The 24,665-nt window shown below is 39.9% G+C and overlaps 1 protein-coding gene across 1 annotated transcript; it reads left to right on the top strand.

Moving 5' to 3' along the window:
* The first annotated feature begins 9,084 nt into the window (after positions 1-9,084).
* CRYBA4 (crystallin beta A4) lies at positions 9,085-23,594 on the top strand. Its single transcript, XM_078666065.1, has 6 exons — positions 9,085-9,167; positions 13,781-13,831; positions 16,954-17,072; positions 19,949-20,090; positions 21,284-21,426; positions 23,366-23,594. The coding sequence occupies exons 2-6, from the start codon at positions 13,793-13,795 to the stop codon at positions 23,511-23,513; spliced, it is 591 nt and encodes a 196-aa protein (XP_078522191.1). The 5' UTR covers positions 9,085-9,167; positions 13,781-13,792; the 3' UTR covers positions 23,514-23,594.
* Positions 23,595-24,665: the final 1,071 nt, after the last annotated feature.

Raw genomic sequence — 24,665 nt, 5'->3', positions numbered from 1 at the left:
TTTATAGCTTAAATCAGACCTCAAGTGAATCAAGTATGCATTTTTCCAGGGCATGTCAGAGCTTCTAAAGTACCGGTGTCTTCTGCTGTAATTGCATAGCCACATTTCTCCTGTGCCTCACCTTGTTGCTTCTCATTTGATAGGCTGGAACTCTATTTCTTCACATTTTTACTATCGGGACACTTTTTTCCTTTTTTCGCATTCACCAGTGAAGTCTTTCTGTGCGCAACGGTTGCTTAACTTGAATTCTCTTCAAAGGAGCCAGGCTGAGTCTTGATGTCATCAAGGTCTGTCTGTCCCTAAGTGCTGATGGCAAAAATGGTCCTTTTAACATGGTTGCCAAAACGATGTATTGCCTCATGTTCACTACTGTAAGCCAGCCTAACACTGTGATTCTTTCTGTTTTTTTTGTGCAGTTTTATATTGCGCCAACACCACGCGAAGGTAGTGGAGAGCTTTACATTAGCACCAGTTACTTTTTTGTGTAGTTTTATACAGCACCAACACCACCTGAAGGTAGGGGCGCGCTTTACATTAGCATCAAAGATGCATTTATTTTTGTTGGCACAGTGAGATTCAGTGATTTGCCCAGAATCAAGGATGTTAAGCCGATGCCGAAACTCAGACCTGGTTTACCAGCTCCATAGTTGGCAGCTCTGGCCCTTACATCACATCCTCTCCCTAAAAGGACACCCTATCATCTCCTTAGTATTGGCTTCAGTTCCACATTTTATGATTATGGATAAATCACTTAATCTCCCCGTTTTTAAACACAAAAAGCATTGGCAAAGCCAGTAGGATTCTTCTGTGCAAATCTATTGTTTTTAGGTCTAAGCTAGACAGCTCATGTGCAGTCATGTGCAGTCATGTGCTGCTCCGCTAGACAGTGCATGTGCAGTCTCGAAGAGATGTGTTGTGTTCTGTCTGTGGGTTTATAGGCTGCCCATCACCTACCATTGGTAAACTTCAGCATCCCTCTAATTTTCTTTGATGCTATTCCTAATGGCATTTGGGCTGAAATACACTCTTCTTGTGTTTGGCCCTCCCATAGCGCATGGACCAAGTACATTTCTCCTTACACTGTTGCCGGTTTGCGCACCTATTTTTATTTATTTTCAAGCATTCTCCTAGGAGTACTTGGGGTTTCAGGCCGTCTCCTTGTACACATACACACATAGCACTAAAAAGCATGGAGACTGCTTTAGGTGTTGTTGTTTTTGGAGGTCACATGGTGGGTTTATGAGTGTCATTGAAGGGACTTCTTGAAGCAGGAAGGGTGCTTAAGTGATTCTCTCAAAGAACAGATGGAAGCCAATGGTCTATGCGGGAGAGTATTCCATTGGTTGGGCACTAATTATAGAAGAAGTTAGGCAGGGAGGTCAAAGTGCACAAAGTTATGCAGAAGAGACAGATGGAAATGTATGTAGTAAGCGCTACTGGAATGGAGTATCTTTCTACTTCTTCTGGATCTCAGTCCCTATGTCAGGCAATAGGCCTGCTCTAGCCCTCAGTGTAGTGGCAATGCAGTTTCTGCTGCATAGATTCAAGCACTACCCAATATGGATTTTAAGAATGGATTTACTTGTGACTCTTATTTATTACCTAATGTATTATAGATTCATCCAACTTATTTTCTCTGTCTGATTTCTTTTAGTCATTTATGGTCACATGAGGCGTGCCATTGGTGGCATACAAGGCAATACAGCCATTTAGCATTTACAAATTTTCCTCAAGGAAAAATCAGTTTCTTAATTTAAGATTAAACATTATCCCAAAATACAAATTATTCCAAATGGGAAAAGTTTGAGAAAAAAATCAGGACTTTGTGTGGTTGTATACACAGGAGCGTACCTTTTTGGAAATGAAACAGAAATGCAAAACCTTATGTTTTCTTTTTTTAGGCCTCTCTTGTCACAATTCCTCAAACAAGTGTGACACTTGGCAGAGGGAGCGTGGATTCGGCACCACCTAAAATGGCCACCTAGTGGAGAGGCTCTGCTGTGCTATGGAACGGACACAGCTTCTTTGCTTGTTTTCCTGCTATTTTGATGGTCGTGCTTTACTTGCGAAGGAAGACACAAATAAAATGATGCTGGGGTGCCGTTTTGCTTATTGAAGTAAGGCACCTGTCTCCTTTCTTTTTTGGCACCGTGGCTGCTTCCAATGAATATGCCGCCCTTTTATGCACTGTTTTTTACCGGCACGGGAGAAATGGTCACTGCGCTCTGCATTTGATAAGTTAACTGATTCCTGAAATATTGAACAGACTATGTGTAGTGCAGCTTTTATACTGATATTCATTTAGTGTTTCCTGGCGCTCATGACGTTTTTAAGATCAATCTTCCAAGAGTTATCTATTGTTGCTCATTATTGTTTTTTTCTCATTTGAACAGTGAAACATTGGTGGCAATATAGGCATTTAATGTGTTACTGATGACAAGTTGTACTGTTATTTTTTTAGAGGGAAACTACGGAAGCCGCAATTTGTATTTACTCCTAAGGGGTAATCTTCTTCTGGATTGTGTGCAGGTCCTGTTTCAAAGCTATTAACAGCAGACCAATTGCACTCCCCTGGTGAGATGGCCAATTCTGCTAATCCTCGTAATGCCTCTTTACAATCCACTATCAGTAAGGCTTTGTCGCCCTCTTCAACATCCAAGAGGTTACAGCAGGATCCTCCTTCGACTGAGAATTCTGTATCCCTATTTCTTTAGAACTATTGTTGGAGGAAATATGTGCACTGCGTACTTTTGTTGAGGAGACGAATAACAGGATACAACAGCTGGATGACAAATGGACATCAATGGAGAGTCGTGTTGCTATGGTAGAACAGCAGGTTGCGGATTTGCGTGACAAAGTTAACAAAAATCACTCTTTGGAAAAGGAGGTGCTCCGGCTCCATCAGCACACAAAGGATTTGAAGAACAGGAGTAGGTGGAATAATCTTCACATATATGACCTTCCTGAAGCTCTGGAGGGAGAGGATCATGTCTCCTTTTTTACCTCCTTCCTGCCAAACTGTTAGATATGCCTTCCTCAACCTTGCTTAATATTCATATAGCTCTTAGGCTTTGGTCTCGTCCTTCATTGTCTGCATCTTCTACCAAACCCAGAGAAGTAATTATCCTTTTTTTGAAGTTTACTGCACTTACTGGTAGTTCGTTCTGCAGATAAAGCTGAACATCAAATCACTTGACATGGTCAAATAATTTTTCTATCTCAAGATGTTTCCAATGTCTCTGAAGCCAGAAGGAAATAATTTCTTATTCTTTAAGCTCCTTTACGTTCTCTTGGTGCCAGATATGTTTTTTTTGTTCATCCTTGCATCTTTAAAGTGACCTTCCGGAATAATACTACAACATTTGAGGATCCAGACGATCTTAGAAAGTTTATACAGATGCATACTTTGGTTTCTTTGGATATTGTTGGACCTTCTACTAGTTGATATTCTTTTTTCTTATTCTTTGTTTTACTTGTTAGGATTTTAAGATGGTTTAAATTGGTGTTTTTGCAATCTTTGGCATATTTAATATGTTTTCTTTAGAAGCGCTCAATATGTTATAATATGTGTTTTAAGATGTTCTTTTTACCTCTTTGCAAATTAATCTTATGTATTTAGTTAGTGCGTTCATCCTCTTGAGTGTTTATGGTCCTGGTGTGGCTGGATTCCTCCCCTTTTGGGCGTGTCATTGTCTCATGTGTCGCCACCACCCCATTTCTTTTCCTTTTATTACTCATTAGGGTATGTTTTTACAGTCGTCCTTTTTGGATCTGTACTGTCTCTTTCCTTGTTTTCCATTTTTCTTTTTTGACTTTCCCTTATTCACTGTTTGTTATTCTTCTCCTTTTCCTACTCATTTATTAAGTTTTTTTATAATTTTTGACCTTTTCAGGTCTTTTCTTTTTCATGTTAACATTCTCGAGCTATTTATCTGTTAATTACTATTGATAATTACATATAATATCATGGAATATTAAAGGATGTAATGATTCTGTTAAATGACAGAGGATATTATCCCATTTGGTAAATCTTATCCTTACCTAGTTCTCCTGCATGGAACCCCTCTTAATGAGTTAGAAGCTTTAATATTCAAACGAAGATGGGTGGAGAATGTGTTTGTTTCCCCATTATTGAAGAAAAAGAATTGTGTTGAAAATTGTGCAGGAAATCACTCAATTTTACTTTTATTTCGCAGGAAACAGATGATAGTGGTAGATGAATTGTTGTTAATTGTCTTATTGATAATGTCCCCTTGACAGTGTTAAATGTGTATACAGCTACGATTTCTGACCACACCTTTTGGCCCTCTCTTGCTAGGAAATGTACATAATACCATGACTCATATTTTAACTTGCGTGGCGACTGCAACTAAATTATGGGTCCTTTTTTGGATAGATGTTCTTCGACCCAATTTTTGTCCCAAAAAATGCATAAACAATTTCATTGGCCATGGCTAAAGGTAATTTGGTAGATTTTTGGAGGCTCTTTAATCCTACTGTACAAGATTACTCTTATTACTCATCCTTCTCTGCTACACTTTCACATTAACCCTTTGCATGCTCGTGGCGGAACCATTCCGTCACGAGCCACGGTGGCGCTGTGCTGGTGACGGAATGGTTCCGTCATGGCCCAGCCGCCGCGCCTGCGCGGCATCAATTTCGCGCCTGCGCGGTGCGTTCTATTGAGCGGGCGGGGCCATGACGGAACCATTCCGTCACAAGCACAGCACCACCGTGGCTCGTGATGGAGTGGTTCCGTCACGAGCATGGCGGCGCCGCGCGGCCCCGCTAGCGCCGCAGAGGAATTACCGCCGCGGCCAAGGGGTTAAAACCATATTTTTCTAAATCTCTTTCACAACATATCACACATTCATATATTTCTCCAATTATACTTTCTGATCATGCTATGGTTATTACTGACTTGGATTTGGTATCTCCTTGTCCCTCTTCGTTTAGATGGAGGTTCAATGATTCCCTCTTATGGGATGCTCAATTCTCTAAGTCTTTTGTCTCCATTACTTCTGAATTCTTTAAATTTAATGACAACACTTCTATTTCTCCTTCTTTGTTATGGGATGCATTTAAAGCGTCTTCATATATAGATACATATTTCAGTATACATCTATATCTATGTTTGTATACCTATATTTATGTTAATACTCATCTATGTATTCCACTCTTTCATACACATATTAATTTATTTATTTTTACCCTCATTTTTCCTTTCCTTACTTATCTGAATGTACATATTCCCTTATTCACTTTTTCCTCCATTTATTTACATTTCATTCTCTATCAATTTCCCTCATAACTTTCAATTTTTTTTAATCTTCCTCACTTTATTCCTTTTCCATCTCTTTCTATTTATAATTATTTCAATAATATTTATATATTGGAATATGTATATTTATTAACTTATTATATCTTTTTCACTTTCTTAGCATTTTCTTTATACCATATAAGATGTCATATGTAACTTTTAATTCTTTCTGTCTTCTGTGATAATATATTATATATTTGATATGTTAACTGATAATCCTATATATTCATGTGTATGTATCCATTATAAATGTTATTAATAAAAAAAATCGACACAAAAAAATCCAATTACATCATTCACAATTAGTACTGGGCTACCTGCTCAACAGTTGGGGTGTAAGTAAGAGTGGATTTGGTGAAAGGTAGCTCCCTAGGGGCTTAGAAGGAATATTTTGCATTTTAAGTCTTCTAAAAGAAGATTATAGTGGGCATTTTTGTGGGTACCCTTGTATTTTGGAATTCCCCTCCAGAGAGGGAGGCACCAGGAAGGTAGGTCAGAGTTAAGATGAGGATTATGTTTTACTTTTATGAAAGAAATTGCACATTTAGATTGGGTTAGATCGAGGTACTTGGCACTTTAATAAGGTGTATTGTGCTGATTACCTGAATAACGGAATATCGATGATTTTAGTGTTAATTAAGTATTTGAAAATTTTGACTATCGTTGTTGATTGTTTGTATAATTTATGCTTAATTGTTATGGTTTTAATCAACAATACAATAAAACGCTACTACTAATAGTTGTTTTGCATGTTTGTATTAACACATTATAATATCAGAATGGAATAAGATGAACTACATTAATATGAGAATACCTGCCCATCCATTGCTGGCTCCAAGTAGATGCACACTGTAAGGAAACATATCTATCCAAGTTGTACCCCAGCCTTTTTCCTTTTGGACACTCTAAATGTGTGTAATTACTGCTACTGTCAGAGGCTGGTATTGACAGAGCTTCCTTAACTCCCAGGTTATAACCTTCTATATGGGACTGTCCGGCCTCTGTGAGAGGTCACCAGGCTGACACTGGGAGGTACCAAATATTACTAACCAGCTCAGAGTACAAGGGTATCTCTATCTGGACATTTTTGTGTTTTCAATATGATACTCCAGAATGTCCAATACATTTGTATCTAAAGCTGTAATGTTGATGTCTAATAATATGATTTTGGAATGAATATTTAGGGTCAAGTCTGAAATCAGAGTCACCGTATGTATAGCAGATGAAATGTTTTGAGAGGTATGTAGATTTAAACATTTTATCCAGACAGTAACCAATAAGGTATTGGTTATTTGGGCTGGAATTAAAAACTCATTACCAAATTCACATTACTTCTTCTGAAAGAAACTGAATTCAGAATTCTTACACTTCATGGGATTATTGTCTAGAGATACCAGGACACTGCAAGGAATCTGTAAAGTAAGTATGTAACCAACATTTATACCTTTGATTTGGTCCTCTAGTGGGGGCAGCTGTGTACTGGCCCCACTATCCACATGATGCGTCCTTCAAGTTGTTCCTCTTGGTAGTGTGGAATACCCTTGAAATCCACAGGAAATGGTGTGGAGACCCATATTTGGTGTTTGCCGAATCTCAAGGGGGCATTCCCTCATTTGTCATAACAGCTGACACAAGACAAATGTGATAATGCCTTTTCCTCTGAATAGTGCTACTGGTACGGGAACAGGGACAAACAGGCTCTTGGAAGATGCCCTTATTGTGCATTACTGAAGTACTGGAGCACAGTCACTGCACCCACAATGGTGTCCTTTAGGTGGTGTCACAGGTGTTGCATATGCTCCCCTCACAGGAACTCCCTGCATTCTCACACTAACACTGTCAATGGCAAAGTTCCTATACCTTCTTTTCAATCAGCGGTCCAACATTCAGACATGGAGTGGTGGTTAAAAACCATATTTATGTCTTCAGTTGTTGTGTTGTCCCCAGCACAGACGTATTCGCACCAATTTGTGTCACAATTGGTGCACTGTTCCAGTCTGCACACAGTCTCAAATGCATAACATGGCAACTGGTTATATGCCTGTGTGAAAAATTTTAATAAAATGTGGGTGGGTATGCCCAGACATGGGTCCCTTGCTCACTCTGCCACTGGATTCAAGCTAGCCTGGCTGATAAAGAGTGACAAATCCCGAAACCGGTCCCAGGATGCTTGTTTCCAGTCCAGGGAGGACCTGGCTTGGCAGTTCGGTCTGGACTGTTCCCGTGAGGCACAGGCTCAAGACTGATTTGGATATGGCTAAGTCCAAACTGGGGTGGCTTAGTGGGCAAAAGAATGATGGATTTAACCCAGATCTCTTGACTGCGGCAGAACGTTTGAATCATTCAGCATTCTGTCCATCATTTGTTGCAGTTACACTGCTCTGCTAGGCATGCTGTATTTAGGTATGGACTTGAAGCTTCGCCCACTCTCCGCCCATATTTTTAATTGGCTTGTGTCACTGCCCTTTGAAAACTTTGGCTTTTCATTGGTCAATAGGCATAGTAGTCCCTCGTTACTCCCGCCTTGTCCCATTTTGTAACCTACCATGAGGAGACACCATGTTACGTGTGTTGTTACTCGGTAGGCTTTTTACAGCCTCCGTGCACTATTTGCTTAAATGGGTTCCTCCTGCCTGCTGTTGCAGGCAGGACACGCTCTCCCCCACTGCTTAATTTTTTTTTATAGCACAGCACGCCCAATTACAGTCACAGTCATGCCATTGGTTTATTTATGGCACCGGACGCAGACGCATTTTTACTATTTCTTAACCTTTTGTTTTAAAACTGCCCCATGCCGCGCTTTCAAGGCCATGCAAGTGAAAAAAAGACATGGGGCGCTTTTACAAAAAAACCATCTGTTTCTCAAGTTGACAAACAAATATTTGTTTTTGTTAAAACACCATAAACAGCGCTTTCACTTTAATGGCGGCCATGCTCCTTTCTTTAGACATGGCTCGTCTAAGGAAAGGGGCGTGGCTGACATTAAAGTGAAAGCGCCACATGGATGCTGTTACAAACAAGCCCTTGCAATGCAATAGCAAAGCACGAATGAGGCACATTTATTTGTGCAACTCTGAGGTGTCTCAGAAGCCCAGATTTTAATAGGACCACCATAAATCAAGAAATTGTCCTCTTTGATGTATAAATAATACATATTCTGTGAAACTCGATTTCCACTCATTATCATTCGTGCACTAGATAGTTTTATGAGTAAAACTGCATTCCTGTGCCAATTCAGTGGCAATTGCAATGAAAAATGTGCTGTCTGTTAATGACTGTTTGCTACTTCACCATGATTTAGTAATACATTTGCAACAGTGTGCTGCAAAATCCACCATCATTTACGTAATACCCTCTTATCAGTCTCCTGCTGAATACACCTTCTACACTTGTATTTTGTGTGACACTTGGATTTGTATCAATCCCTATGATTTCAGTGATGTGACATCGATTGCAGCACACCCATTTTGAAAGCTGTTCCAACACCACTACTGTAAGGAGTGCCAGCAATTTGTATTGCCTTTGAAAAACAGATGTTCCCTTTATTCTCAGATAATCGCATACCTAAAGTTTGGCCTTAAGTTTAAAAACACAAACGTGTCAAAAAAATGAGGCAGAATGCATGACACGTCACTTTGAAGCTGATGTGCTTGCATTTCTATGCGTTACCCTCAGCTCTATAGATCACCCTCATTGTTCTAAAACAAAACTGGTGAACGAGGCCTGCGCTCATGTGCTGAGCCAGGGCTTTCGGTAGCTGCCTCTCTGCCTGGAGGCTATAAAAACCCAGCAGGGCAGGGCACAGGGCACGTTCCATCCACAGGACTTTTGGCTGGTCTTTCTCGAGGTAAGAGCCGTAGGTTTTTCTGGGGTAAAATAATTATTTTAAAAAGTTTTTAACTCTATGTTGGTAGCCTCTGTTATCTTTTTAAGATCTTTAAAACTGCATTTTAAGAAGGACTCCTTCAATACAATGTGGCATAATTTAATTTCTATAAAGGTTTTTGAAAAAGTATTAAAGTAAGAGAAGTTCTGAAAATGTGGTTCCCTGTGCCACAAGAAAAGCAAAACGTAAACTGTGTTCACGGTCATTAGAATAGAAACAGAGAAGCAATGGTGTTCTACTGTAAAGTCAATTATTTGTGTAAATGGCGGCACTTGATCCCACCTTGACTGCACATTGCTGAGAGGTGCACACACTGTCCCTTGATGTATATATATATATACACACACACACACACATATATACACTCGTATCCTTCACTATTAATCATAATATTAATAATTTTTATAATATGTTTAGCAAGATTATTGAATTTAGGACACACAAAATAGGTTGGAGCGAAGCACAGCAGAACAGGCTGGGCACTCTCACCTGTTAAGAAGGTTTCCAACCTCTTTTGGCAAATAACTTTATTATAACGCAATTACAAAATAAAGATCTACTGTTACTGTAGACATATTGGGAAAAGGAATAGAAATGTGTCTATAGGCAGGTCTAAGACATTTCTTTTAGTAAAAGAGCTGTGATGAAAAACCCTTGCACATCCTGTGCCCGATTCACTAAAGGGTAAAACTTCCACCCCCCTGTAAAAGTACTCCTGTGCATGGTGCAGATTTGCAATTCTTCTCTAGTCACATAACTCAGCAGTAGGACATCTCTGGAAAGTTGTGCCAGTCGCAGACATACTCACAGACTCAGCCTGTTTAGCCCTAGTCTAACCCCAATCCCTAGAGATATCAGATACTGTCTTACCGGTGCCCCACTATCTCCCCAGCCAAACACCTTCTAGGCACGGGTGGTCAGCGCCAAGATGCTCCGTGGAGTGTAAGTCGCGCTTTACAAAAATAAAATGACATTACATTACATTACTTTGCTCTTTTCCTAAGACAGAATTCAACACAGGGTTCAATTACGCATTGGGGAGGGTGAGCCCCACTTTATTTTCTTCAAAGGCAAAAAAGTTTTCCCTGTGTAAAAATCCCTTCTTCTATCACCCCACAATGTTTGGGTGTCTTCTATTTATTATTGTTAGGTATCCTTTTGTGACGATCTGACTAGCTTATAGGGATCCGTGTTTAGTTTTAAATGTAGGTTCACATCTAAAAATGGTGTTAAGAATGTGCCAACTTGAATATATGAATCTGGAGTCGATATTTACTGCGGTAAATTCCTCTTTTTGTGGAATCTTTGTACTGTGAAGGTTTTTACATCCCAAAGTGAACCTACCATCGAATATCTATTTATTTGAATTCTGGTTGTATCTGCTCTGATCAGTTTAATATTTAAATTCTGGTTAAGTACTCTATAAACCAAGTGTGCTCTGTTTTTGTTGATTCTAATATAATGTCTGAGAAATACACGCAGATGTGCAGCTATTATTAAAGTGGCCAAGTTTGCCTGTTTCATTTGATGTTGTGACAGTCCCGGTTTCAGGCATATGTCCGCTTGGCTTGTTCATTTTACTGCGCTCTGCAGTGTGTAAATTATCATTTGAGCCTATATGCAATGCAGAAGAGGAAAATCGTTACATACTGCACAGAAAGCAGATTGCTGCTCTTTCATTTTATACATTTGTCAAAAGAGGCAGATCTGTATTATACTGAAAAACAAGGGAAAAAACCGCTTGACTCTTATTCATGGCACCAATTTCCTGAAATGTAATCAGAGAGAGTGCAAGTTTTGTACCTGCAATCGCTACGGCATTCCTTTATTCTTTAACCCTCCACATTGTTTTGCCACCTAAACGTGGTGGACATATGCTTGCAATAATGAATAAAACTAAACACAGCAGAGAGTAGCCATCTTCCAATGGTAGTTCACATAGTGAATCATTGTTTTAAAGTTCGAACACAGCTACCCCATCTAAAACCAATGTGTTGGCTATCTTGGAATGGTAAAACAAAGACATATTGTGGTCAATACCATTCCGTAATGGCTAGTTTAGTAGCAGTGGCCATGCAGTGTGTGAAGTACTGCAGACAAAAAGAGCAACAAGCAAGTGACTCGTTAGCACTGTCTGGAAGCTGCAGTATACTCTATAAAATGAAAATAAAAAGGAAAGGAGGAAAGAACTGAAAGGGGACCATTAAAGGGAGAAACTGGAAAACTAAAGGACTTGTCGACCAGACATGGTACTGAGGAATGCAGGCAGATATGTACATGTGATGAGACAAATCCCATCATTCACAGTGCAAGAAAGCAAATGGCTAAAGTTAACTGACCCATTGGCTAATGATGAATGCTGTCCATGGATGTAAAGGACACTCACACAGACCAATGGTAGAAGAGAGCTGACTCACAAAGGTTTCTTAAAGGACATTATCAATACCACAGTATTTGCCTACAAACATAATCTGTGAGATGTCATGTAACAAAATAAGTCTGCAGGTTTTAACAAGGGGAAATAAAAATCCAACCACAAAGGTCTATTTGTGTTAACTATGTGTTACATATTAAATACATTAGGCCAAATGTCTTCATCATAATAAATAGATCAGGCTCATGGCATTTGAAATACCTTTCCCTAATGAACCAAACATGCTTATTTCCTTTATCATTGGGGTCTCACTATAATCAACTCACATCTATTGTTTTGAGCATAAGCTTACCCACCAGGCCACCACCAGGAATCATGTAATAGAATTATGCATTTGTACAAAATTACAGTTGTCAAAAAACAATACAAAATCCCTTGTAAAAGGTCCTAATTAGGATTATCATAGAACAAATATTTGTTAGAGTGGGTGATCAACACCAAAACCATTGCCTACTACAGTATTTTGTAGGTCCATGTAACAGAATCCCTGCCTGTATGCTTTAGTGCAGTGTAATAAAATACATCCTTAAGAGCTTGCAGTCCATAACACATGATTTTCACAATAAGTAAGAAAGGACTACTGCCTTTGTCATACCTTTTCAAAAAAACAGATCAAACCAATGGAATCTAACATAACTTCTCCTGAAGGACCAATCAAGCCTATTGCCTTCATCGTGGCTTTGCCCAATAAACCCATTACGCCTACTGTATAGAGCAGAAGCTCTCCCTCAAAGGAACCATAAAGTCTATATTCATAAAATTTTAAATGTGTACAATTTTGCAAGTGTCTAAAAATATACAATTGCCTCTGAGTGGGTCTAACAAGGATTATCACTGTGAAAATCTTCAATTCCTGTTATTTTCAGAGGGGTGACCAACAACAAAACCATTGCTGTAGTAATCTGTGAGATTCCATGTAACTAAATAGCTCTCTGCATGCTTCAATACGGAGTAATAACAATCCTCCCATAAATCCCCATTGACATTTATATATCCTTTTTTTTTAATAAACACGGCAGACCATCTGCTTTTATTGTAACCTTTCATAATAAACAGATCAGGCATATAGCTTTGATCATTGCCATGCTACCATTACAAACCCAGACCTCCTGCATTGAGCATAAACTTTCCCACAAGGCAAAAGGTGCAATACCAGCACTCTTTTCCAGTGACAGCACACACCCTTTTCCAAATTAAATGCTATATCAAGGAAACCATTAAGTGGGGAGAGCCTAAACCCCTCTCTTAGTAGTACTTTTTCCATTAATCAGAGAAGGTCTGAGACAACTGTACTGTCATGCCAGACATAAAATCAAAACCATTACAAATTAACATTATGGGAACAGACTGCATAAACTGCACTGAGTCAAGCAAAATGTATTTCTCAGTGGTATGATATGGTACGATGCTGGGGGAATGTGTCACCCTGTTTTTGCCACATACTATATATGATGCATAAACAGTCTGTATAGAATTTGCGATGATACAGTTTGAGTGATCATACTCCTGAGATGCCACTTAGCTTCGACTTAGTAGGCATTTAGGGCCCGTTTTAAAGTTTGGCAGACAGGTTACCCCGTCACCAACATGACGGATATCCGGTCAGCCATTTTAGAGGTATCATTGGATATAATGAACTGGTAATATAGCTGAAGGGATATCTGTAATGTTTGTGACGGAGTAACCTATCTGCCAAACTCTAAATCAGGCCCAAAGTTTTGTAAAGAGTCAGAAGTTAGGTTTTCAATTCAATATTATTAAGAATATTATTCAGAATGGTGACTCCTTATTCGAAATGAACACCTAGAATGTCAAAGGTTGGCATACAGAACTGCACTTCAAAGGTATGAGCTGTTAAACTTTGTAAATCACCACTAACAAATCATGCACCATAAATAATATTGTGCAAAAATGTGGCAAAGCACCACCCCAACGCAAAATAAACCGAACAAAAGACTGATTGGAATATGTCAAAATGTATGTAACCCCACCCGCATCTCTCTGTATCAATAATTATACCTATAAAATTAAAATGTTGTTATGCTGAGAAAATGTATATGGTTATACAGGGTGGGTTATTATTGAGCAATGTAAACAGTGCAATGATGTTCAAATATATTTTGATGTATCTTTGTTTCAGTGAAGAGCCGACATGACGCAACATTGTACCAAGTTTGCTGGCCACTGGAAAGTAAGGCATTAAGTGTTTGAAATGACCTCAATATTACCGGAAAGTGCATTATGTCAATCACAAGTATGAGATTTGTTTAAAGATTAGTCTCTTGAATAGTATTAACACTACTGAGTCCTTGAGTCACATTGCACTGATTTTGCTATTGCAATTTATGCGCTGCCCTTTCCAAATTATATGGATTGCACTGCTCCCTATGCAATTTTGTATCAACATTTGCACTACGTAAAAAGGTCAAAAACATCATTAACACCTACTGACCAGTGCATAAATATTTTTTTGCCCCAGTTGGTTGGTCCAAATATTGGTGCAAATGTTGAAGCAAAATTGCATCAACATTAGTGCAATTTATGTTAGTCAAAAACATGAGCATAAAACATACGTGACACCACTACACTGTTTTTCCATACTTATAAGGTTCATTAAAATTTGGCATGTGATTCTGAAAGAGTTGTTTACAGAGCATTCCTAATGCAATTTACACACGATGTTAAGATTGTTAACAGGAGTTGCAGATGTGATTAATACCGAGTTCAAGTTCCTGTGGAAGCAAATATTGATCTGGATAAATATAACAATTACTTCTGGATCCATCCTAGGATGAGATCAACTCTTACCAGGCATTTTTCCGCTGTATTGTTATCTCTCCTGATACATATACTGTTGACATGATAAATGTCCCACTACGGCCATTATTATTTTTAAGCCAAACATGTCAGCTGAAAACAGATCTGCTCGAGTATAGCCCAAACAAATGGCAATTGTACATGATTAGAAAAAATAGACATCGAAGTATCGAAATGCTGAGTCATAAGAGAGACTAATTGTAATGCCTGAAAATCGACTACAGATTCTACATGCAATTGTCCCCCAGAGTTTTTCTCATGGAAGAGGACAGGGCTAGGATGGAAAATTTGCAGTATTTTCAATCGCGAAGAAAATACCCACATAGACTCTCTTTTCCGAAATCATCCTGGGTATACAATAAATATAATCTTGTCAGGTGCCATAACTGTTTACTTACACATGATAGTCAAACCACTTAGAAAATATGGCGTTAAAAGGCATATCTTAAAATTTCCTACACTAAACCCAACATTGTATTTCAAGGTCATTCAAATCTGAACATTTTTTATTGTACCTCCATAAAAGTAGTTATTTTTCCTTATCTGCAACAAAATATGAAATGTCATCAACTCCATAATTTCCCAACACCCATTGCTAGCATCCATAGCAAGACAAAACCATCATTAGTTCCATACATGGTTTCAATTCACATATGGGATGAAGGACACTATATTATGGTCGGGTGTCTGAGTGGACTAATGTGTCCACTGTAGGGGCCTGTGTTGGACCTCCTGGCCACAGGTTCAACTCCTAGCGGGTCCACTTAGCCTTTCATCCTTCTGAGGACCATACAATGAGTACAATTGAGTTCCTGTAACAATAAACATCTGTTATTTAGCACCAAGATACCCTTGGGTGTATGTGCGCTTTACACATACACATTATGTTTTTATTTTAAATCAATGGAAATATTCCAGTTACAGTTCCAAATGGAAAGAATTATAGGAAATAGAAATACTCGTTGATGTGGAACATAACAAAAAAAAAATGAGATTCATACTGAAATATACAGGCATTCAACTGTCTATAAACGGCTAATTATCTCCTATTTAGATAAACTCTTATGTTACTTTGTTGCCGCAATTACTCCGTCTAGAAGTATCTATGGCCATCTTCTCAGCTTGGCCTGATGTGTGAAATAAAGATGTGAATGACGGACGCTGGTTTTCATTCGTGCTTAGTGTACTGTTTTAGATGTCTTAAGCGAAGAACAAAAACATTAGACACCCTTACAAACCTAGGACCTGGTTCAAAAGTGATTTGCATGTTAATTTTTGATTTAGAAGTGGCAATGACATTTTACTAGTGTAAAGCCACTTTCCTGAGTCAAAAACCGTGCTTTCTGCTCAGAAAAAAAGGTTATCGTTGTTTTTGTGAGATTTCTGTGTGAGTAAATCTTTTCTCAGGGGAGGGGGTGGGCGATCTAGGGCAGCAGGATGCCCTGGAAAGTTAATGCGCACCTATAAATGTGTGAGTTTATGATGACTATTAACAAATGTTGTTGTTGCCCGTTCCTATCCTGGAAGCAGCTGACTTGCCTACTCACAAGGTACCACTGTGTGCCACCCAATATCAGCTCCCTTCACACAGTCACCTGGTGAGGCATTGATATCACATGGTCGGAGACAAAGTGAGGTGGAAACCCATACTGAGACTGAGTTTCGAGCTTGTAAAAGGAGGATTCTCGATTCTTTCAGCCAATGTCCATTAAGGGGTTTTGCAACCTTCCTAAGACATTGATGGCAGCCTCCGAAAAATGTTTTATTTTTATTTTCAATGGTCTGGGTAGCTAGGTGTGACTTTTGAACCGTGCTGGCACAGAGCTGTGCCCACTCTCCATGGGCCCTCCATAAGTGGGTGGCCCTCCACAGCTGGTCATGCTGTAAGTCTGAGGCTCTGGCCCATCAACAGACTCACCCCTTCCTCTCACCCTATGTAAAGGTTTTCTCAAGTTGACAAGTCTGAAGCAGCATGACCTGACCCATGCCAAGGGCAAGATTTATTTTGTTTACAGAATGGAAATGTCAACAACACTTTCTGGGTTGTTAGGAAAGTACACACAGAAAGAAAAGTTAGCAATGCTGAAATGGAACTCGCAAAAGGATTTTCATGAGTACTATTGAGAAAACACCAACAAATGGAACTTTTTACAAGAACTCCTGAAAACCGCTGTGAGCTCCAAACAAAGTAAATCTACTTCAGACATAGAAGGAAACTTAAGGAAGTAGATTTATAATAGTTTTTGTGAACCTGGCTCCTAGTGCTCAGATTTTCAGAACATCAAACCCAAAAGTGCACGAAGTATTAATATGTGGATTTAGAAGTCTAGAAATAAAGGAAATTCTATTAAAGAATAGCTTTGCCTGAAACAGTTTAAATTCATTACCAGCAGTCTATTTAAAATACTTCTATTGAACAAGACATTTTTATTGCAATGGCTTCTTCCTACATTTGGAAATCAATGACCACATTATAAAACGCGATATTTCCTCTAGATCGTTGTTTGGGATGAAGAATGCTTCCAGGGCCGCAGGCACGAGTTCACTGCTGAGTGCTCCAATATTATGGACTCTGGATTTGAAACCGTCCGCTCCTTCAAGATTGAGAGTGGCGCGTGAGTACTGCCTGAGTCATTTTTTTGTGAATTTGTGTGAATTGTGTGAATTCATACACATACGTTTATGTCATTATTCATTTTCAATAAGAAACTTATAAAATGACGTCGTCCTGAAATAACTTATAATTCTCCACTTCACTGATCCTATCTGCTTCTCGTCCCCCCAACTCTTACAGAACACATTCATGCCATATATATATATATATATATATATATATATATGTATATATATATATATATATATATATATATATATATATATATATATATATATATATATATATATATATATATATCACGAAGGTCACCTTGTAAGTACCTCTTCTTCCAACGTTTTGGTTCTTCCACCTCGTAGAAGCCCTATCTCTAGTGCATCTTTGACTCTGAAGTCCTTCCAAACACTCTTTTCACTACTTTTTGTTAAATGCCAAATTGCTGTCAGGTCGTAGCATTGTACGGTGTAGGTAGACTGACCATCAAAATAGCAGGTGTATGACATTTTGCCTTCTGAATATTTTAATAATGTCTATTGTTTCTTGGCAATCACTGCACCTCGCTCCACGTACGACCCCATTTCATTTTTTTCCAGAAGAAAGGCCTTTGTGACACTTCACAATTCTGTTGCAAGATAGATGCTTCACTTGCGTTGGCCCAATGAAATATACCATCAGCTTCAAAGAGCATTATTATCCTCATACTATATGGTACTAAAGCATGCTGGTACAAAGATTTTTTTTTAAAAGTATCACAGAGTATTAGATTGTTGAAGGTTACAGATGGTGCTGATGCACAAACTAATAAATAAATCTACATTTTGGAGAGGTGAATACTTCCACAGACGTAATGTTACTGGATATGTGCATTTGAACATATTCCACATATTTTTTTTACCCCAAGTAAACTACTGTTTTGCTACGGTTTTTAGGAGGACCCCCACCACCATCATTTAAGTACACCTTATCTAACTTTTTGGGAACAGTTGAATTCATGCATATACGATAGAAAAAAAACATTGAAGATGTTTGGCAGTGCAAACTACATTCTGGCTATGTGGGTGTTCCCAACATTCCCAAAAGCCCCTCATCTGGGTGTCCAAATTGTGCAGTCCAGTGCCAAACCTAAAATTATGTAATACCCAACCACCTGTAGTTCCAGCTCCAAATATAATTCTGCCACCATGTTGAATATGTGAATCAGGATCTTGTGATCAAAACTTTCTGTCTACAAAGCACGAAAGTAACTAAATATTGCTGAAAAAGCCACTGTACCCATATTCTGCCCATCCCTTCGGCATCCTCTCTCATCTTCATTTACTGAATTATTTTTGTAGTACGATTATCAAATACATCTTTTTGTGAGTTAACTTTGTACTGAGACCAGAATGTACATCCACTTATCAGCACTAAACAGTCCATACTCGGTCCCTTTAGAGGTGGCACATAAGGTGATACTTGGTGTTGGCTCACACTACACAATTCTCTTTTTCACTGCCACTCAATTTAAGGTAGACTTTTCACTACAAGCTAAACAAACAAAATGATAAATGCTCAAGGCGTTGATAAATAGCTTTCTTGTTATAGAATCCCTATCTCGAAAGTGTCTGTGCAAACTGACACGAAGTAATCATGCACTTGTGAATATAGCATTTTATTGGCATGAACCTCCAGCTAGTACAAAAACATCTTAATGGTGCCATATCTCAACTTAAGTGTCACCAGGTGGAATTACTAGTACCCGTATTCCACCTGATAACCAGACTTACCTAAAGGGAACCTGCCTAAAACGTATAGGCCATAACACAACCTGTCACACAATCGAGAATTATTAAAGCTGTCATCTATGAGTACAAGGAGAGACACTTCCTGTCCATTAGTGTCCTTGTAATCTCTGGTAATCTTAGTGAACAATCAGATCTGGCTGACACAGATAAAAACCTGCAATGCGGATGGAGGGGTGGCTTGGGGGTGAGGGGGCCGGTGAGCGTGCTACGGGGGTTTATTATTATTTTTTTTTTAAACACTTACCTGGTGCTGCCGGCCGCCTCGTGGTCTCCTGCTGCCCTGGGAAAGCATCATGACTCCCCATCCAATCCCTGCACTCAGGGCCGGACTGGCCATAGCGGGCACAGGGTAATCCCCCGGTGCGCCGCCCGGGTGGGGACCGGTTTTGGGCCCCTGGGGCCGTTTTTGTTACAGGGCTGTTTTTGCAGCATATCGTCCCTGTATCAAAATAGGCAGAAAACCAGCCCTGGCAAAGAGGTCGGCAGGACCCTCAACCCCCCACGGGGGGGGGGGAGGAGGAGTCCGAGCACTTTGCCAGGGCCGGTTTTGTTTCCCAGTCCGGCCTTGCCTGCGCTGCTCTCAAGCATGAGAGCAGCATGGGGATTGGCATGGGGATTGGCCTGAGCAGGCTGGATTAACACTCGCTTAGGCTCAGGGAGTCTGTGCTGTTTCTCCAACCCGGCTGTGCAATACAGCTGGGTTGGAGAAACCTATGTGCGCATGTCAGTTTGATCGGCCTAAGACAACCGGCCAAACTGACATGCACACTTATAAATGCACATCTACCATGCCTCCTTCCCCCCTCGCATTGGCCCAGCCCCGCCCTTCCCTGCACATGCTGGCTGAGCCAGCAGCTGAAAAATAAAACATTAGTAAAATATCATTGTTTGAGCTATAGATCACTTAATTTCTATTAAGGTCGCTGTTCAAAGTCAACTATAGGAGCTGGCACACTTTCACACTGTATATTTGTAATTTGTCCTGCTTATACCTGACACAATGACATCTTAATGTGTGTGCGCTTTTGTGAAAAGCTTGACATCGCTGGGTTTATATTTGACCTCTTTGCTTGTCTTTTGAATCTTTGTGCAGGTGGGTTGGCTACGAGCACGCTGGCTTCCAGGGGCAGCAGTTCATTCTGGAGAGAGGCGAATACCCGCGCTGGGAGGCCTGGAGCGGCAGCAATGCCTACCATGTTGAGCGGATGACCTCTTTCCGACCAATCGCCTGCGCTGTAAGTAATGCTCCAATGAGCAGCTTAGGTGAAGAGTGAAATCATCAATTGATGTCAAATAAGACAAGAAGCCGCTGTCAAGACAGCCAATGACCGTGGACCTCACTATGGGTCATTTTGTAAAATGGAGTGGTAATGCCGGACCAGTAATTACCATAAATGGTTGGTATTACAATCTCATTTACTTTGCCATTACAAGTATGAGGATTGAATGGGGAATAACATGTGGACCTGGAATTACTGGGCCATTTACTAGAAGCAGAACTCCGGTCTCCATATCCCTCTCGTGAATTCCATATGATCCGATCAGGTGGAAATTGTGAGTGGAAAAGCAGATGCTAATTGCAATTGTGGAAATAACACTGGTAATTCCTTTCCCGGAAAGACTTGTAATCATGCAGGGTGGTATGGATAAACCTTTAAGATTAAGGTGTAATGAGCTATCAGTTTGAGCCCATTTGGCTTTCTACTACTGTCTACTTCCCTAAAACTCCAATACCTAGCTTGCTACTAAATTGCTTCCTTGGTGGCAGGTTTACTAAGGAATGAAGGGCCATGATACGCAAAATAATCTCTTATTTCATAGCACCAAATTTGCTGACGAGTACGAAAGTATCATAGAGTGTGGCAGATAATAACTGCGACACACCATGTACGCTCAGTCTGGTTGAGCGGTATTGTAGTCTGAAATACAATCACCTTGTAAACAAGTTTATATTAAGTTTATTTTGGTAAAATTCTAGAAACAATGCAAATTAAAGTAAATCACTCAGTGCTTATTTTGGGCAGGTGGTGGGCAACCTACACTAATTTTGTGGACTGGGACCTATTTATTATCATCAGACTTTGACCCAAAGCTAGAGAGAGGAAGTTAAAAAGGGAGGGAGAATGAAAAGAAAGGTGGAAGAACTGAGAAAGCAGGGATAAAAAATAACCTGCAAGAGTGAGACAAAGTGACAGGAAGTGTAGAGCGATGGAAGAAAGAGGCATGAGGGGGAATCAAGACTAGACAGCTTTGATATATGGCAACCTCAGCCGTCGACAGCACTGAGGAAAACTTTGGAAAACTTTGGAACTGATATCTTAATATTTTGTGCTTGCTATCAATATCAATTCAATGTGCTTGAGGATTGGAAAATAGGAGTTAAAATATGTTGTTTTTTAATATGTCACGTGCCTCTGTTTTCACGCAGAACCACCGCGACTGCAAGATGAGCATCTTTGAGCGTGAGAACTTCTTGGGAAGGAAGGGAGAGCTGAGTGACGACTACCCGTCTCTTCAGGCCATGGGTTGGTGCAATAATGAGGTCGGCTCCTTCCGGGTTCATTCTGGCGCGTGAGTATATGATGCAATGATGCAGAATTTTTAATACCAGTCCATCTTCATTGTGAAAAAAGAACGTCACTTAATGAAGGCAATGAAGCCAGAACTCTGGAAGTAACTATGGAGTGTTCTCTAGACTAAAAAGAAATCCGGAGAACCCAAAATGAAGCATAGACAATTCGGTGAAAATCTGATTCCACAGAAAATGCATGCAGAAGCCAGGCTAAACCTGGGGTTCAATAATTTGGGGAAAACTGACTGAAAGTCTTACTTTTGCAAAATAAATTCTAGGTAGAATGGGAAAAAAATCATTTATTTAAAAAAAAAATTCTAAACTTGGAACTGTAAAAAAATGCATTATGGTAGTCTGTTTCATATGCGACTACCTAATGCTTCCCATGTAGGCTGTATATTTATCCCATTTGGATATTTACACCTCATGTGCTAAGGTTAAATGCATCTCATCTAAGCCTCTTTTCACGTGAGAATAGCCTGAGCAGCACATGGTATGCAACGTACAGAATGCTTGAGTTAATTACTTAGCCACATTCCAGACTACTCTTTATCAACCTCTATGCCATTGTAGACAGATACTTGCCATATGCAAATGATTTGCCCCAACAGAAACAGTGCAACCCCTACTTCCAGGCCAGGTTGCCCCAGACAAGTTTCACCCTCTTAGCTATCATCAGGGAGGTATCGCTTGAGTACTGTGGCACAGTAAAGCCTGGTTTCCAAGTCTGGTACATAGGTAGCACACTTCAGGCACCTCCTACAACAAACAGAAAGCTGATGGAAGGAATGCTTGAATTAGTGTCAATCTCTGACGTCACTCAGGCACACTATGCCATTCAGATATAGACCTGCCTATCGGATCGGACAGGAATGATTTGTATGTGGCAATTATCTTTGCCTCAGTGTGTGAAAATGATGGAATGGAATGAGTCCCGAAGAGATGAATAGTGCCCGGAATTATTTCTAGTATTTCCTCCATCACGTTGTTGTTTGTTAGAGTAGCATTGTTAGAGTAGCACGTGATAATCATACCTATGCGGTTGGATAGTAGGCAGAGATTACACAGAAAACCTGGCATGGATCCTGTCTTCCATGACCAATGTTAGACACCCATGGACTAAAAGAAATAAAAGCTGCATTTTGAAAAACTAGCAACAAAACTATGTAGCATAATAAAGACATTATTTGTAGGTTTTGTAAAGGTATCCGTTTATTAGTTGCATAGAAGGTTTTTTATAACAGTAACATCAGCATGGATGTATTGCAGCTGCAGGAATGAAGACAATATCAGGCTACTGCTGGGGGAAGGCTGTCAGAAGGGTTCTACAGTGATGGCATGGGTTTGGGGCGTAAAGAATATGTGATGTCACTTTCAATACCTTGGTATTGTTGTGAATTAAAGTTCATGGCTAAAGACTATAAATATTGACTGCAGAGATTCGAATCTGTGATTTGCAGGTTTCACACAATTCTCAGAATCAAGCCCTGAACTCACTGAGCTACTTAACAAGGCACTATACTGCATAACTGGCAAGTTTCTCAGGTCCATGCGATGTACTACTCCATTACAGCTTTTTACTTTGAATTCTGGAACTTGTAGCGCTGTTTTATAATGGAATAAACAAGATGACAAATTCCAGAATTCAGAGAAAAAAACCTGGACTGGAGCAGCACATCTCATGGACCTGGGGAACTTGGTAGGGATGATGCTGGTTTATTTACAGAAGAGTCCTTTGTTTAATTTACCACACTCTTCCTCTGTGTGTAGTCGCGTCGGTGTGTTGTGCATATAAACTATTCCACTGGCTTTGATGCACCAACTGGGCCCTGTGGCTACACCGCAGCCCAGATCCTTGGCCAGAAGCTAACTTTGTCTGATGCTTTCCCAGTTCTGTGTATTTTGAACTAAGGTGTGGGTTTGCTTTCCTTCCTGCAGCTGGGTGTGCTACCAGTATCCCGGCTACCGTGGCTTCCAGTACATCCTGGAATGTGACCGTCACTCGGGAGAGTACAAGCACTGGAGAGAGTGGGGCTCCCATGCACAGACCTTCCAGGTGCAGTCCATCCGCAGGATCCAGCAGTAACAGCGGCTCCCGGGCATTTTAACCTGATGCAAACACTGACGAGCAGCACAATAAAGATGATTTCTTTTCTTTTTCATCCTACTTGGTGTGTGCATGATTTATTATAATCGTGATTGTTTGCAGAATTATGCTGTGGGCTGCCGGGAGTGGAATCTGGGACGACTATAGATTCGCCAGGAAACAGGTTGCTAGTTGCTGCTGGGTTAAAGTCGAGCAAACTATAGGCCTGATTCACAAAGGTAAACTTACTCATTGGGTACGTTTACTATTTTTTGTATTCACAAACTACAAGGTAATAGTAAGATTACGACTGCGGAGAGTCCGCTGAGAACTCCTAAAAATAGATAGGAAAGATTTATCTTTTTATGTGCGGAGTTCTCCGCTCTAACTCGTAAACTCACTATTAACTTGTAGTTTGTGAACACAAAAAAATAGTACATTTACACCAAAGTGTAAGTTTACTTTTGTGAATCTGTTATCCCAGTAAACACGTCTTTCTTTAACTCAGCTATATTACAGGCCGGTATGAAATGTTATTACTCTACAAAATCTAAGAACCATCCAATCCATTTTGAGGCCTTTTTCACCAAAGCATTTGAGAGTAAGGACATCAGTACTACAGGACTACGCTTCCTACGTACTTTACACACTTTTAAGGCTGGGCCCCAAAACTTACAACTCCCAATTTCATATCATTATTCCCTCAGTTTTCTCATTTTATTCTCATGTTAACTAATGTGTGGCCAATTCTCAAAAGCATGTTGAGAATGTAAAAGAGTAATTCTCCAAAACCCCTTTGTATTTTCAAATGTGACTTCTGTGTTTTCAAGCCTAATGGCAGATAATTCAGGCTTGCCAACCACAGTCTTTCTCTCAGCTTCCTACTGTGACTATTACAAGTAACTCAAAACCTTTTGGAAATGGTTGTCGTTAGTCTTCGAATCTCTCACTGGTGCAATGTCAATGCCTTGTTAGGTGATGGTGGGTTTGTTGGATGAATGGCGCAATACGCTCCAAAGTGGGGATACTCCATGGCTGAGAAGCTCTTATTTCATGCAACAGCCTTCCTTCACCAGGTTGCGCTTCTACCACTCCCAACTTTCCCAAGACTGTGCTTTAATTCCCAAGCACACAGGTAAGGCTGAAGATAAA

Source organism: Lissotriton helveticus, chromosome 11, assembly GCF_964261635.1.
Source record: "Lissotriton helveticus chromosome 11, aLisHel1.1, whole genome shotgun sequence".
Classification (NCBI taxonomy): Eukaryota; Metazoa; Chordata; class Amphibia; order Caudata; family Salamandridae; genus Lissotriton; species Lissotriton helveticus.
Note: the sequence above shows the minus strand (reverse complement) of the source record. Positions and strands in the feature narration are given on the sequence as shown.

What these genes read in the sequence shown, in the direction of transcription:
- CRYBA4 (XM_078666065.1), top strand. Translation starts at nt 13,793, where the DNA reads ATGACGCAACATTGTACCAAGTTTGCTGGCCACTGGAAA. An exon ending in AGTTTGCTGGCCACTGGAAA is followed by an intron (nt 13,832 to 16,953) that starts GTAAGGCATTAA and finishes TATTTCCTCTAG; the next exon opens with ATCGTTGTTTGGGATGAAGA. An exon ending in TCCGACCAATCGCCTGCGCT is followed by an intron (nt 20,091 to 21,283) that starts GTAAGTAATGCT and finishes GTTTTCACGCAG; the next exon opens with AACCACCGCGACTGCAAGAT.